The sequence below is a fragment of the Pleuronectes platessa genome, chromosome 8 (genome assembly GCF_947347685.1).
Source record: "Pleuronectes platessa chromosome 8, fPlePla1.1, whole genome shotgun sequence".
NCBI lineage: Eukaryota > Metazoa > Chordata > Actinopteri > Pleuronectiformes > Pleuronectidae > Pleuronectes > Pleuronectes platessa.
In genome coordinates this window covers 1,557,483-1,572,992 of record NC_070633.1, presented here as the reverse complement: position 1 = coordinate 1,572,992, position 15,510 = coordinate 1,557,483, and the positions used below count along the sequence as shown (strand labels likewise).

The 15,510-nt window shown below is 42.5% G+C and overlaps 1 protein-coding gene and 1 long non-coding RNA gene across 6 annotated transcripts in view; one reads left to right on the top strand and one right to left on the bottom strand.

Annotated features, from left to right (window-relative positions):
• Nucleotides 1–2,302: 2,302 nt before the first annotated feature.
• Nucleotides 2,303–6,671, bottom strand: LOC128445435 (uncharacterized). 3 transcript variants are annotated; one of them, XR_008339463.1, is made up of 4 exons: nucleotides 6,294–6,671; nucleotides 4,978–5,127; nucleotides 3,496–3,671; nucleotides 2,303–3,415 (listed from the first exon to the last, which is right to left on the bottom strand). It is a non-coding gene; the product is annotated as an uncharacterized LOC128445435 (long non-coding RNA). The 3 variants fall into 3 exon arrangements; XR_008339462.1 differs by having other exon boundaries at nucleotides 2,303–3,671; XR_008339464.1 differs by having other exon boundaries at nucleotides 2,303–3,671; nucleotides 4,997–5,127.
• fbxo38 (F-box protein 38) overlaps nucleotides 5,457–15,510 on the top strand; it is a 61,324-nt gene continuing 51,270 nt past the window's right edge. For 2 of the 3 annotated variants that reach the window (XR_008339461.1, XM_053428088.1), the window contains exons 1-5: nucleotides 5,457–5,596; nucleotides 11,837–12,105; nucleotides 12,569–12,702; nucleotides 13,679–13,842; nucleotides 15,287–15,452. Coding sequence is in view for 2 of the 3 variants with exons in the window: in XM_053428088.1 (XP_053284063.1) it covers nucleotides 11,927–12,105; nucleotides 12,569–12,702; nucleotides 13,679–13,842; nucleotides 15,287–15,452 (643 nt within the window). In the remaining variant the exon portion in view is untranslated. The remainder of the gene's footprint in view (nucleotides 5,597–11,836; nucleotides 12,106–12,568; nucleotides 12,703–13,678; nucleotides 13,843–15,286; nucleotides 15,453–15,510) is intronic. The other variant, XM_053428089.1, reaches the window with a different exon arrangement.

The window sequence follows — 15,510 nt, the reverse complement described above, 5'->3', positions numbered from 1 at the left end:
CAAAGGGCATGCGGTTCCATTCGAATAAGCCGAATGGGGTGCAAAAGGCGGTTTTGGGCCTGTCTGCTTCTGTGACCGGGACCTGGTTGTACCCGCTGGCCAAGTCAAGAGTAGAGAACCAGCGGGCACCTGTCAGGGCGTCCAAAGATTCCTCGATGCGTGGAAGGGGAAAAGCATCCTTCCGCGTTTTGTTGTTAAGCTGGCGGTAGTCCACGCACATGCGTAAACTGCCGTCTTTCTTTTTCACAAGGACAATTGGGGAAGCATAAGGACTGCTACTCTCTCTGATGATTTGATTTTCAAGCAGTTGGTTAATATGCTCCTTAACCACCTCGTACTCGGACGGCGGGATGCGCCTATGGCGTTGCCTGACAGGCACTTTGTCTAAGAGCGGGATGTCATGGCTGATCAGGTTGGTGCATCCCAGATCTCCCTCATGGGAGGAAAAGACAGAGCTGCACTGCCTAAGAAGGGACTGAACCTTACCCTGATCTTCAGTTGGTAAGGCTGACAAGTCCAGAGCCCCAATTCGATCTGGCACGACTTCAGACGTGGCCTGGGAAGCCACGGTGGCGACTTCTGTTGGCGTCTCGGTGACTCCTGCAGGCATGCTGACAACCCGGACTTCATCCAAGGTGCCCACCACAGTGCGAGGGTACAGCAAAACACTAGTGGAGCCAACATTTACGATCGGGATGTACGCAGTGCCTCGTACTACCCGAACCAAAGCAGGTGAAGCAAGCAGCCCAGCAGGTAGGCCAGACTCCGAAGGCTCAAACAACACCCTAGTACCCGAGTACTGCTCGGAGCATGTTGCTGTAACTATTGTCATCGTACCACCATGGATGCGGCATGCCTTCCCACCCCGAACCTTGACCTGGCCTGCTGCGTGCTGAGGGGCTTGCCTGCTGGCCTGATGACACTTCTGTAGTGCCTGCGTAACTGTCTCTGGTGCATCTGATACAGAGAGCGAATTGAACAAAGCCAGACCATGCTGTCCAAAGAGCACCTGATAACATCGATGAATAATGTTCATCCCCAGAATACCCGGAACCTGAGCAGACACCGCTCCCGGAGGATCTTTGACCACCAAAACCCCACACCGCGGCACCGAAGTGCCACAGAGCTCGACATCTAACTCCAGGTAGCCAACATAGGGGATGTCTAACCCATTGGCTGCTCTGAGCTTCAGCCAATTACAAGCTTGTAGCCTCTCATGCCCCCAAGGCTGGAAGTGTTGCAGGAAAAAGCTTTCTGTAACTGTAGACACCATGGAACCGGTGTCTACCAAGCAAAGAACCTGAGCTCCACCCATGTCCACGGCAACATGGGGGCAAGACGACATCAGCTCAAGAACTTCCTCCGAGCCAGTGGCTACCCCCCCCGAACTGTGGCTCTGCAGTTCGGCGGGTGCTAGTTTTCCGGCTCCTGGGCCTGATGAAAATGCCCGTTAGACGGTTGACGACCAGGCAAAGAAGACTGTGTGCGAGCAGAAACCCGAACGCCATCACAATCGCTTGCGTAATGACCTGGCTGTTGGCAGCGCCGGCATATAACAGGGCCACGACGAGGTGGAGGGCGGCGCAGATGAGAGGGCTGCAATGTGGCGATGCTCTGGGTAAGTTGGTTCAGCTGTTCTTGCTGCAACCTTAACATCTCTCTCATCTCCACCATTTCCTGTCCCTGAGGTGAAGTGGTTGCTCCCTGGGAGCCACTCTGTACCCCGTACTGGAGACCAAAAGCTGACGGGACGGAATGACTCCGACCCCTCCCGCCCCCAGGGAAACCCTCCCGCTCCCACCGGATCGCCTCACCCCGTACATCAAGTAAAGTAGCAGTAGCCTGCCTCCTGACCAACTGCTTCAGCTCGCGACGCAAGGCACCGTCCAAAACATGCTCGACAAATTGGTCGCGCAGCAAAACGTCTGCATTCGTCATCCCACTAGGTGCACTTCCTTTCACCGACGCCATCAAGCTCAACAACGCGAGGGAGAACTCATGCAGTGTCTCCCCTTCTTGTTGCCGTCGGGAGAAGAACGCCTCCTGTAAGGCTACATAAGACTTTGAGCACCCATACAGTTCCTGTAATACAGAGATGATTTTAGCTGAGTCTTCCCTCTCCACAACAGACCGATATTTGATCTCCTCTCGAGCCTCACCCTCAAGATGATCAAACAAGAAAAAGGCTTGCTCAGATGTGGATAAGTGACGCGCCCGCATGCAGGCTTGAACCTCCTCAAGCCACTCATTCAACCCCATCCCTGATTTCCCCCTGAACATAGGACACTTTCTATCCCTTGGCACAAAAACCAGCCTCTCTGCTATGGGGTTCCTAGTAGTAACAGGGGCCACAGGTGGCACAGAAGAAGTGGAGGATTCCGAAGTAGGACCAGGCACGGCCACAGCCTGCTCCTGCCGCAACCTCTCATTGTCCACCTTTAACTGCGCCACCAGCTCCCTCAACTCCTGCAGCTCTACATCCATAACTAACACTACAGTTAGACTAGAACACAACAACCCCACAACTGGATCCTCACCGGGACTCTGCGGACCACGAAAGGCCAAGCTGCTGTTTTGCCTCTGAACACAATTCAAAACCTCTACATCAAATATGTACCCTGGGGACTATTAAAATAAACAAAACAAATTATATAAAGGAACTGGACCACACGTCTCTGCTTTCCAAAAGTAAATATCCTGCCAACAACGCCAAATGTGGCATTCGACGTTCGAGGAACTAATAAGATGAAGTTTTAGTTTGAACTAGTGACAAATTGCCAGCAACGCCACCCCAGTAATTTCACCTGGAGAGTTAGATTAACCTTAAAGTTAAAGCACACAAGTTCCTTACTAATGAAAGCTTGAGACTGGGTCCAACATACAATTTCAATTCCTTTTAATTAATATATACAGTCTTTAAACATGACTTCGCAATAAAATATGTTCACCCAACCACACTAAAGCGAACACACACACACACACACACAAAATACAAATAAGGGAGGGCAAATAAACTCAATAAATGCAAACAAAAGAAAACTAACAAAGAAATTAAATCAAAAGTAATGGAGATTTATCCAAACTGATAAATCCAAATAAATAGGTAAAGCAATTAAGCCAAACCAAAATAACTAAGAAAACGGATTAAACCAAAAACATGCAAAGCAAACCACAAAACACAAATAATATCATCAATAAGATCAGTTAGAAGTCGGTTAACTGAATAGATTAAGATGAGACTGAAGATGAGGCAGCAGTCACCATACTCGATGGTAGGTACAGCACAGTAGGAGATGCAGAGTAGGATGGATGTGTTGGCTATATAAGCCAGTGGGCAAAACAGCAGCCGGCCAACAGCAGCGTGAAGAGGGGGGGAAAAACGTGCTGGCAGAAACCGCCCACACACACGTCAACCCTGCCATAGAAAAATACATTTGTTCTAGAAGCTGAACAACAACTGTGGTAACTTGAGTTAACGTCATCTTATCCACATACCGTCAGGAGTTGAATGAACATCAAAGGGGAGGAAGGGGATCGCTTGCATCGAGCAGCACAATTACGTGCAACTCGATCGATCAGCTGATCGCTCCCCGCTGCAACCGGCAGAGGAGGAAAACACTCGCATGCCCTACAATTGGGGCCGATACGGGAGAAGGAAGACCCGGAACTGCCTGAGGGATGGAAGCCAGTGTTGAGGACTTGTGCAAAGTTTAGAAGGTACACAGACGCAAACAACTACTACATACCAAACAACGGCGAGCTGCACGACCCAGCTAAAAAAAGGCGACCAGGTGAGGCGGCCAGGTGCGGTGATAACAGGAGGCGGGGCAGTCTGGAGCTCCAAGGCAAGAGGGCTCCCAGTGCACAACCACTCACCTTTATAGACAGCGCAACCAACCGTGATGGGCCGGTACTGCAGCACTAATTAAAGGCTCATCCTGCTACACTTCTCAGCGCCACCCGGGCACTTTTTACTCTTATTATCCATTTTAAGTTTCTGTCTCAGCAGCAGCCCGTCCCGCGACTCCCCCCGCCAATGCCATGAGGTCCCGCCCCACCCTGGTTTGTGTTGTGATTGACAGCACTGTCAGGGCTCTCTGACCCTGTCGGCCCATGATTGATTGACAATGACAAACAATAGACCAATAATATGTGTCGATGCTGGCAACACACTGCTAGCCATCTGTAGCCAATTGGCCGGCCCAATTGGAGGGAATTTAGAGAGGAAGAAGAGAAAAAAAAAACATAGCGGACCAGACCGGCCCACATTGGGTCAACGGCCCACCGGGACGATGCCCGGTATGCCAGATGGCCAGTCCACCCCTGCCTGTATGAATTGTGACTTCTATAACAATTGCTTATTGCTGTTTACCCTAAAAGTATGTATTACTTTTACATATTTTTAAAGTGTAAACAGCTGTTTACTTAACCTCTGATATTTATGATTAAACTGTACTGAGTACATTTTCCATTTACTACAGATGTCTAGTTTTTGCACATTTACCTCTTATGATAAATCAAACAGGACACTGTTTAATTAATCTTTTCATTGTCATAAAATGTTGTCTTAAGACACATAAGCAAAATATGAACTCATATCTTCACCATCAATGGTTGATTTGATTAAAACCAAAATGTAAAATACCTGTTATTAATATCAAATTAGTAAAGTAGTATTTCATAAAAATCTTACAGCACTTGATGCAGTCGTCTGTTTACTATAAGCTAAGGCCTTTTATATTTAAAATGTTTAACAGTGTGTAGTTAGACTGTAATGATGTTAAATTGTTTTGTATTTATATAGCGCTTTTCTAGTCTTTATGACCACTCAAAGCACTTTACAGTACAGTTTTACATTCACCCATTCACACACACATTCAGATTCTATTCTATTCACAGCACTTCGATATCTATGGGGGGCCATTTAGGCTGAACCCTAAATGGCCCCCCAGGGTTCGGCATGCATATGGGTCAGACCTGGGATCAAACTGCCGACCTTCAAGTTGGAGGACGACCACTCTACCCCTCAGCCACAGCCGCCCCTGGTGGTGATGGAGGAAGTCCAGGAGCAATTATTCATCACAGTTCATGTAGCATCTCACATATGTTCTGACGTCTCTGAGTGTTCTGCAGATTAAAACACGGTGTAAGTAAATATTTAACACAACACTATTTATAATTAGTCACATGCTAACTTATAAATATGGCAACAGAGTTGTAACATAAACTTAAAAACACAGTCCAAAGGAACAGATTAACATTAGGGTTCAAGAGCAATGTTGGGATTCAGCTGATGCCGAACAGAGAGCGATCTTCAGGTTTCTACAAAACAGAGAACTCTACAATAGAAATTAGGTAAACATCCATTCTGACAGACACTCCTTTCCAGACAGTGGCGGTAATGCACCGATAAGCTATTTGCCAACTGCGTCTGAAGAAGGAGAAGAAGAAGAAGAAGAAGAAGAAGAAGAAGAAGAAGAGGAGGAGTTCGAAGAAGAAGAAGAAGAAGAAGAAGAAGAAGCAGCAGCAGCTCAACTATTTCATAGTTAAGCTGCTGTCCACACAGTAACACCACTTCTTTGATAGAAAAACAGAGGTATGTTAGCTGCTCTACCAAACACCGTTCACATTCAGTCAGTGTGGTTGCCTCTGTGTGCTATGTTAGCTGGGACTGTGCTAATCGAGCTAGCTTTGACAAAGAGCAGGCTGAAGTTTACAGCATGAAGACGCGTGTGACATGTTTGTGTCTTCAGTTTAATATAAATCTTTGGGTGAAGACGTAACTATGACTGGTCTCTGGACTTGTATGATAACTTTGATTAATTGGCGAACAAACCGCTGTTTGTCTTGTAGCTGCAGCGTTTCCGTTAAACTGCCTTTCGTGAGCTTTTTTGTTATTAGACTTCTGCTGTTGACATTTGTGCTAAGTCATGTTGCTATCATTAACTAAAGCCTTAACACTTGTATGTCATACGTGCTTCTGTAATGGATAAAGCGTGTGCTTGAAGCCTCTGCTGCGCAGTGTGTGTATCTCGTTAAGAGCGAGCTGTCAGGACAAAGGTGCTTCCACTTCTTCACATCAACAATAACCACTGCTCACCATTTGAAATGTATTACATACGCTGTCATACATAGAATCAGCCGAGTATTTCATATCATGAAATATTCAAAAAAATAATACAATAAACATTCAACAAAATCATGATTAAAAGGTTCATTGATGTGAATTATCATCGCACAATTAAACCAAAAATTATATAAAAGTAAGGTCATGATCAGTTTGTATTTCTTACCTTAATTTCCAAGTGCAGTTAACCGGAATCCAATCAGTGTTTACTGTTATCCCCCTTCTTTCTTTACACCAGCACCAGTTCTGCTCAGTTCACTCTCAGGTACTTGATGGGCTGGTTGTTCAGTATCAGTGTTTCTTTTTTTTAAGCCAATTTCAGACATGAACCTTTGAGGATGTCCACACACTTGGGTCTGGACATTGTCTGGAGGTAGCCTTTCATACATGAACAACGCAGCAGGAGATAATCGGCTCAGATACGTTTACAACACAAAACAACACTAATCTCAGAAATTTTATGTATAAATTCTGCTGATGAGATCACAGTTTTTTGCTTACAGTTCAAAGTTCAAAGTTCAGTTTATTGTCACATGCACCAATGACAGCGTCATCGGAGCAGTGAAATTCTTGTGACATGGCAGGCAACATCTACGCAGTAGCCGACTTTACAAAAAAGAAAAATAACATACTATATACCATATAACATATAACATCGTAACATATAACATAGTCAAATGAAGCAGCAGTTTACAGGGTGAAGGAGTGGGGAATATTAAATTAAATAATATGAATATATGTGTGACATATAAAATGGTCAAATGAAGCAGCAGTTTACATGGTGAAGGAGTGGGGAATATTAAATTAAATAATATGAATATATGTGAAGTAAGTGTATTTGTATGAGGGGGGAGCAGAATGTACATGGTGACTGTTCAGAGGGTCAGTGTTGATTGTTCAGAAGCCTTACGGCCTGGGGGAAGAAGCTGTTTTTGAGTCTGGTAGTCCGTGCGCGGATGCTCCGGAAACGTCTGCCAGACGGCAGCAGTGTGAGAAGTCCACAGCCTGGGTGGCTGTGGTCCTTGATGATCTTCCGTGCTTTTCTCAGGCATCTTGTGTTGTAGATGCCTTGCACGGAAGGGAGATGGCAGCCGATGATGCGCTCCACTGTCTTCACCACCCTCTGCAGGGCCTTGCGATCAGCAGCGGAGCAGCTACCATACCAGGCAGTAGTGCAGCCTGAGAGGATGCTCTCAATGGTGCACCTGTAAAAGTTTGTAAGTGTTTTTGCAGCCATGCCAAACTTCTTGAGTCTCCTCAGGAAGTATAGGCGCTTTTGTGCAATTTTGACCACAGAGTCCGCTTGTTTGGACCAGGTAAGGTCATCTGTGATGAACACACCGAGGAACTTGAACTCTGAGACTCTCTCCACTACAGCTCCATCGATGTGTATCGGACCGTGACCCCCCCCTCTTCAGCTTCCTGAAGTCCACGATCATCTCCTTGGTCTTGCAGACGTTAAGAGACAGGTCGTTCTCTTGGCACCATGTTGCCAAGCCCCTGACCTCATCTCTATAGGCGGTCTCATCGTTGTTAGAGATGAGACCCAGGATGGTAGGGTCGTATGCAAATTTAAGGATGATGTTAGAACTGTGTGTTGCCACACAGTCCTGCATGTACAGGGAGTACAGGAGGGGGCTGAGTACGCAGCCCTGAGGGGCCCCGGTACTCAGGGTCAGTGAGGAGGAGGTGTGTTTGCCCATTCTCACCACCTGGGGTCTGCTCGTCAGGAAGTCCAAGATCCAGTTGCACAGGGGGTTTTAAGACCCAGGCTCCTGAGCTTGGGGACAAGCTTGGCAGGCACAATTGTGTTGAACGCAGTCCACAAACAGCATCCTCACATATGTGTTAGCCTCTTCCAGGTGGGAGAGGGTGGTGTGTGTTGTCAGGGCGATGGCATCGTCCGTGGATACATCAACACCGGCATCAACCCTTATTACTAAAAGCTTTCTTGACATCTTCCTCAGTGTCTTGTACGTGTATCCTGAGATGTATATATTTATTTAAATTATTTTTCTTATTTTATTTTACTTCTGTCGCATGATAGAAACTTGCAGAGAATGTTCAGAGATATTCCAGAGTTTAGTGCATGTTTGAAAGCAGCTTTAATTTGATCGCACACTGGCTCCATGATGTTGAGATCAGGTTTCTGTCCAGGATCAGACTGTACAGAATGGCTCATTGTCCTGCTGCACAAGAAATCTTGGATATCAGACGCTGTCTGGTGATACTGATGATGAAGAACAATCTAAAAATCAAGAGCAAAAATGTTGATGTCTCAACTTTTATAGTCTCAAGTGTTGTTTGTGAGTTGATATAATAGCGGGACAAGCTTGTGAAGCCAATTACGGAAAGCCTCTCTAGACCAGACGTTCCCAATTTAGTTCAGTCTTCGAAGGGGGTCGGTCTTGGAGGGCTGCATAGATGGTGTCCTCAGAAGGATGCAGCCCCTGAATTGAGACACAGCTAATATTTCCATGTCAACCACCATGCCTGGTTGACACCTACCTCATTCAAACCTCCATCTTGTATTAGTACATGGCTCCAAAAAAATTAAGGGAATATTCCATCATCCTATTATAACACCATGTCACTTACACTTAAGGGATATCTATCTGCGCATTTAGGGAGCATAAGTGATTTATTTAATTTCACCTTCTTCTGTGTAGGTGAAAGTGACCAAAGGTGCAATGGAGAGGCAAAGCAAAACAACCCCCAAAAAGGGAATAGTTTTGCATGTGGTGGCCACAAACAATTGCGCTCTCCTTATCTGACTGGCCATTACCTTCCCCTTACCTAAATCCAATTGAGCACCTATGGAACGTTATGTATAGTGTAGCCGACACCGCCAAGTATCGCCACAGACTGTCCAGGAGCTTACCGATGCCCTGAAACAGGTCTGGGAGGAGATCCCCCAGGTCACCATCCGCAACCTCATCAGGAGAATGCCTAGATTTTGTTTGGAGTGAATACAGACACGTTGAGGCCATACACAATACTGAGTCACATGATGAGTTGCCGTGATGAAATTAATGCAAGTTTGATCAACCTCTGATTTCAATATTTACTACGATTTTCAGTGAGTTTTTTTTTTTTTTTAATCCAGCCCGTGATGGGTTCATTATTTTTGTTTCCATCGACCCTTGTTACTTATTTTGTTCTCAACAAATTATTCAATGTACATCAGTAAAGACTTTAAGTGTTCCCTTATTTTTCTTTGAGCAGTGATTATGCTTTCTGTAATGGATTTCTAAACTCAAGTCTAAGCTCAAGTGAAGTTAACCTTGATGACATTACTAAGACATTATGAGGGTTATTTTCTCAGCGTATAACCCCTTTAATGGATCAGTACAACTTACAACCTAAGTAAACACCAATGCCAACTAACAAACAGTATTTAGCTGCTAAGAAACATATGGTAAATAGAGTAAAGTGTCTGTTAGCTGTGGACTCACACAAATTGCTAGCGGAGAAATAAGAGCTAAAAGAGCTATCACTGACTATGTGGAGGATCATTTGGTAATGGCTTGTTGCTCTCACCTTCCTACTGGTAATCAAATAGAATAAACCGTTTTAATAGATAGTGTTGTAGTGCAGCGATATTCTGGTAGCCAGAAATAAAATTGGTTAATTTTAGCCAATGAGATTGCTGCAGTAATGTTAGAGATTGGAAGAGTGGTTATGCCTGGACACACACAAAAGGAGATACAAAAACAGCAAGAGCCAATTCCTCTTCCTAGCCTAAATTGTTTGATATTACACAAAATGCACCTAAATATTGCACTAACATGCAAGCACTTTGTAGTTTGGCTTTTTTTAAGGCAATGCACTTACATGATTCTTGGATTTGTACCCTCATGTTTGAATGCACTTATTGTAAGTTGCTTTGGATAAGAACGTCCCCTATATGATATGTAATGAATGATATTTTATGGGTTCTTTGTTGAACGTCCTACTGTTTAACTAATATTCTAAAATCTAAATACATCTAAAAGTTTGGAGTGGTCTGACCTTGTGTATGAGTATGTTGTGTTTTTCCTGAAGCTGAAGAGGGTCCTCCCTCCACTCCTCTGCTGACCTGCGCTCACACTTTAACAATTAACACTAACACTAATCCGAACCAATTAGGACCTGAATAGTACTGATGTTTACTTTGTGTTTGTTGATTTCTCCTTAGATTTTATGAGGCATGTATTTAAACAAGTGTGCACAGCCATGACATCAGTGTTAAGGTGACTTGAATGATCCAGATTTATGATCTGACATCATCGATAAATAACTAAACACATGTGGATCAGTTTTTGTGAACGACTGAGATGGAAGCACGTTTTATGGAGGACGATACATGACTTAAGTATAAATAAATAAATGTATGAATAAATACATAAATAAAACATAAATAAAACAAATAAATGCAGAAATAAATAAATACAGAAATGTTTAAAACATGTCTTTAATATATTTCCACATTTATTTATTTATCTATTTCTGTGTCTGTATTTTAATGAGAAATGTGGCCTAACCTCAGTCTCATGCGGGATTGGTCACAGGAGTGTGATGATCCAGTCCTGCTACTTTTGCCTTTCAATGCTGAATGTTGTCCTGTATCTGTTTGCAGTGTTGACCCAATTCACATTTAAAATGAACAAGTTCAAGTTCAGAGGGTTAGGTTTAGTAAGTTTATTTTTTATTGGGATGATATCGGTGTCAATACTCCAGACTGTGAGCGTCACGTCTCGTGTTGTACTGAGCAAAACAGCTGTACGAGTAATGATATGTAAATGAGGTAGGAGGTCCCAACCTTAGTCTCGAGCAGGATTGGTCAACTGAGTATACACACACACACACACACACATAAACAGGCCCCGGAGCTAAGCCTATGATCAGTACATGAAGCAATGAAGCAATTTAGTATTTGTTTGATTCGCTCCAGAGTTGAAAGATAAAATGAAATGTGGCAAGAGATGAAAAACGCTACTGGACAACAGTCAGCATTAAAAGGCGGAAGTAGTAGGACTGGATCGTCACACTCCTGTGACCAATCCTGCATGAGACTGAGGTTAGGCTTGCCTTTCTCATTAGCATACAGACACAGAAATACAGAAATAAATAAATGTGGAAATATATTTAAGATGTTTATTTATACATTTCTGTATTTATTTCTGAATGCATTTATTTATACTTAAGTCATGTATCGTCCTCCATACTGTTATCCAGGAACATAAATATAAATTCAGCAGGTTTTTATAAAGATCAGCTCTAAGTTTGTGATTAGAAAAAATCAGAGGTGCAGTATCTCCTGTTGACCAGCAGAGTAATGCGGCTAATGAAGATGCACACCTCTTGTGTTCACACTGACAAAAGATCAATCATGTGTTAATATAAAATTCTTTGTTTCATTGATAATTGTTTTATAATAAAACAGTAGCCATCTGAATAGGTATCTATTGGTGACGTGCCTAGAGATTCCCACGCCTAGTGTTATGGAAATGAGCTGCATAATGCAGTCACTAACAGGTGCAATTTAAATGCTGTCTGCATTTGATGAGAGACAAAAGTGAAGGATTGCCTTGTTTATACTTCCTCATGGCACCTCAGCTTCTTCAACTGTGAGGGGAAGTGTCCTCAACTATAATCTGTTAGATAAAGATGTTAGAATGACATGCTCAACCTGTAATACCTTGTGTCCTTCTCCCACAATCCCATTAGCTTTCCATCTTCTGTGATGCTCTGTCTAGAATGATGCTTGAGGAATAGATCCTCCAGGCTGCGGAGGATCTAGGAGGAGGAAGGAGGTGCATGTGCGTGTGTGTGTGTAAAAGCCGGAGGCGTAAGGTAGTACCGATGGGTCCAAGGAGGAAGGCCTCTAAACTCCAGCCTGTTGGGGGCAGCGTTGGACGGGAACTGGTCCACTGTCCCTGTGAGACCAAGGACTACATCAACGAGCTGTCCCATGAAGTCCTCTGTCACATATTTAGGTACACCGTTCTCCTACAATTCTGTCATTTACTTTAACAAAAATTATATATATGAATAGAACCCTACAATATCTGTTTTCATTGTCTTGCATTTTGCAAGACCCTTCACCGTGAGTATAATGTCAGCTCCGTAGGTTGCACTGTAGTTAAGCAGGGTGTTTATATCACAGGAAAAAATATATTTTGTGTATTTACAGTTTGTAAATATACCCTTTTTAATGAAACGTCATGTAAAATCAAGGTACTTAATTATGTTGATGCAAGTCATCTAAAAAATTGCAACAATGCTCAAATACACCCAGAGGTTTTAGACAGAACATTTTGACAGTATGGACAGTATCACAAAATCTTTGATGAAAAAAATCCCCTCATGCACATGTTTGTACAGTACACACACATCATACGGTGTGTGAGTAAACTGCAAAAGGTTTTCAATCTTTTCAAATTTGTTTGTTTGCTGTAGATACCTACCCATGAAGGACATCATGTGTATGGAGAGTCTGTCCAGAAAGCTACGAGAAGCTGTGACGTTGTACCTGCGAGTAGTAAAAGTAGTGGATCTATGTGCTGGTCATTGGTGGGAATATATGTCTTCAGGTAAGACTCCAAAATAAAACCAGTGTTACAGCTACTGGAAGTGCTTCAGGTCAGAAATATTGTTTTTGAAGTCTGGTGTGAATGTCTTCTGAGCTCAGTCCAAAGTAACTCTACTGGGTTAAGGTCTTTGCTCTTACTAGATTTCTTCTGCTGCTAGATTTCCCTTTTTTGAAGTCATTCTGTTTACAATCAACCGATCTTCAGCTGGTGGACCGAAACCCTGACATTATTCTGTAGGACACGTTCATAATCTTGGGGATTAATTTTCCCCTTAATGATGTGAAGCTGTCTGGGCCCAGACGCAGAGATGTTACAACAGAGATAGAACATACTTTATCCAGTCCATGTTATGTCCAATTGAGCCCATCTGCAAACAGACAAAGGGCTGCATCCAGTTGACACTAGTATACAAATGTGATGTGATATGTAATAAATATGTTACTTAGGGCATAGCAGTCATACATTTTTCAACTATAACATACATTTACCATGTTGTTTGACCATACCCTCAGCTTACTACATAGTAGTTAGATAATTAATAAATAATTCAGAGTAGCCCTACACTCCAGTCGGGTTTCATTGACTGGATTCCAGTTTTAATAAATACTGTCTCCGGTCAGCTTATGTTGATGTTATTTGAAGTTCACATACTGTTTCAAAACCTTAATGTGAATATTTCAATGTTATTTACAATATGGAGGAGAACAATACAATGATTTGTTTGGTATTAGTTAAAATATTGTGTTTGTCATTCAGTGTAACTTTGATAATGATCTGACTAGAGCTAAAGATAAATATAAACATGAACACAAATATTTATAGAGGGTTCACATAAGACTGAGACACTTCACTCTGACAATTGCGTTCATGCATGCTCCTTTTCCCGAGAAAATTAGAAGGGACTGCAGAGTCCAGTGCATGTCTGAAAGCAGCTATTGAGAGAGTCCAATCATGTTTATTGTGATTTCTGTTCTAGGCTTTACAGACTGCAGCTTTCTTCTTCTCTTGAAGAAGATACCAGATTTGGAGCAGCTATATGGCCTACACCCTCGATACCTGGAGAAGAGAAGAGTTCGAGGCTATGAGGCTTTCAGTATACCAGGAGTCCTGGAGGCACTACAAGCTTGTCCCAATCTGCTGGTTAGTATGTGAGAATTAAATACTAGAGAAGTTCTGAAAACTTGTAATTGTAGGTCCAATTGCGTTAATTATCCCAGTCAGTCACTTTCATTAATATTCAGCTAAACTTTCAGAAACTCATGTAAACTGCGAAAATAGGTAAACCCAATCACTAATGAGAACTGTTTTAAAAATCCTTTAACCTCCAGATGAAACACATTTTTGTGCTGTCTAATTCTGTGCAGGATAATACATTGTACAGGGTTTCAGACCTTTTTTGTCCTTTCTTAATGTTTTCCTTAGTATATTGAAATGAGGAGACATTTTAGAAGAATTTTTTTAAAAGTAAATAGTCAAAGGTACTGAGGTAAAAATATATGAAATAAGGGCGTAACAATTCTTACAAAGAACATTATACCCCAAAATAAACTTTAAATCTATATATATTTTCAACTGCTAGGTATCTACTCCATTATTAAAGGGTATATATGACCTGCTGAAGTATAATTTGGATGTTTAGGAAGAAGTTGGAAAATGTATACCTTTTTTGTTACCATTTACTAGGTACATATCACTATTTCAATGTAGAGAATAACCATCAAACTGAGTCAAAATCGAAACCTTCATCACATAATAGGGATGCCACAATAGTGAGTGTTACCGGTTTTACATAGTGTTGAGGCACGCACTGATTACACAGCTTGCGCACTAGCTAGACAATCTGCTTCATTTTGTTATAAGCATTAAACCTATTTTTGTTCATCAGTGGCAGTGCCTACAGTCAATTCAAACATTTAAAATTTTGAAATACTTGCTATTAAGTTAGTCTGATGCTTCAGTTGTGAACCGAAAGTGTCTCCTCGATGCTGCAGGGTGCAGAGTCAAATCACAGAGTAAATTAGTCTTATCATGTGATTACAGTTGACCTACAAGAATGATGATGATTTGACGTGCAAGGAGTCAGGCAGTTAAAATATTAATGGAATGTTTTGAAGATCCACCGGCTCACAGACAGACGTTTTAAGTGTTTATGAGAGACAGAGCGAGCAAGTGCAGACCGTAGAACAAATTTTTAGTTAGAGAGATGTTTCATGTTATGAGAACTTGAGTTCCAATGCCTAGGGTATTAATGGGAAAATGCTGCACACAACTAAAGTACACTACAAGACAGAGGCTATAAGGTATTTTTGGCTCAAAACAGCTTAGCACCTGTTGCAATGGAATTTGTACTCGTAGAAAGGAAGTCGTAGTTGTAGGAAATGGTCAAACATGTTAATCAGTTAATTTGAAGTCACAGAGGGTTGCTCCCGTCTAGGTAATTAATGGAAAACACTGGAGCTATACAATTTACAATTAAGCAAACTGAGTCCACTGTGAAAACTGCAAGATTTCGTTGAATAAAAAAAAAAAAAGCTTTTACATGGAACTTAATTTAAAAAAGAATTATTATTTGACCTCATGTCAGGGCGTGGAGACTTCCCACCTGGAACTCGTGGAAGCCATATGGAACTATATGCCCCAAGTTCACATATTGGGAAAGTTCCGCAACCGCAACGGGGCTTTTCCGATTCCTGATGAGAACAAACTGACCATCCCCTTAACTGCAAAGATTCAGACTCTACATCTAGTGGGTGAGTAGGACATAATAAATTGACACTTCTACCTCTGCCTCAACATTACAGCTGAAAT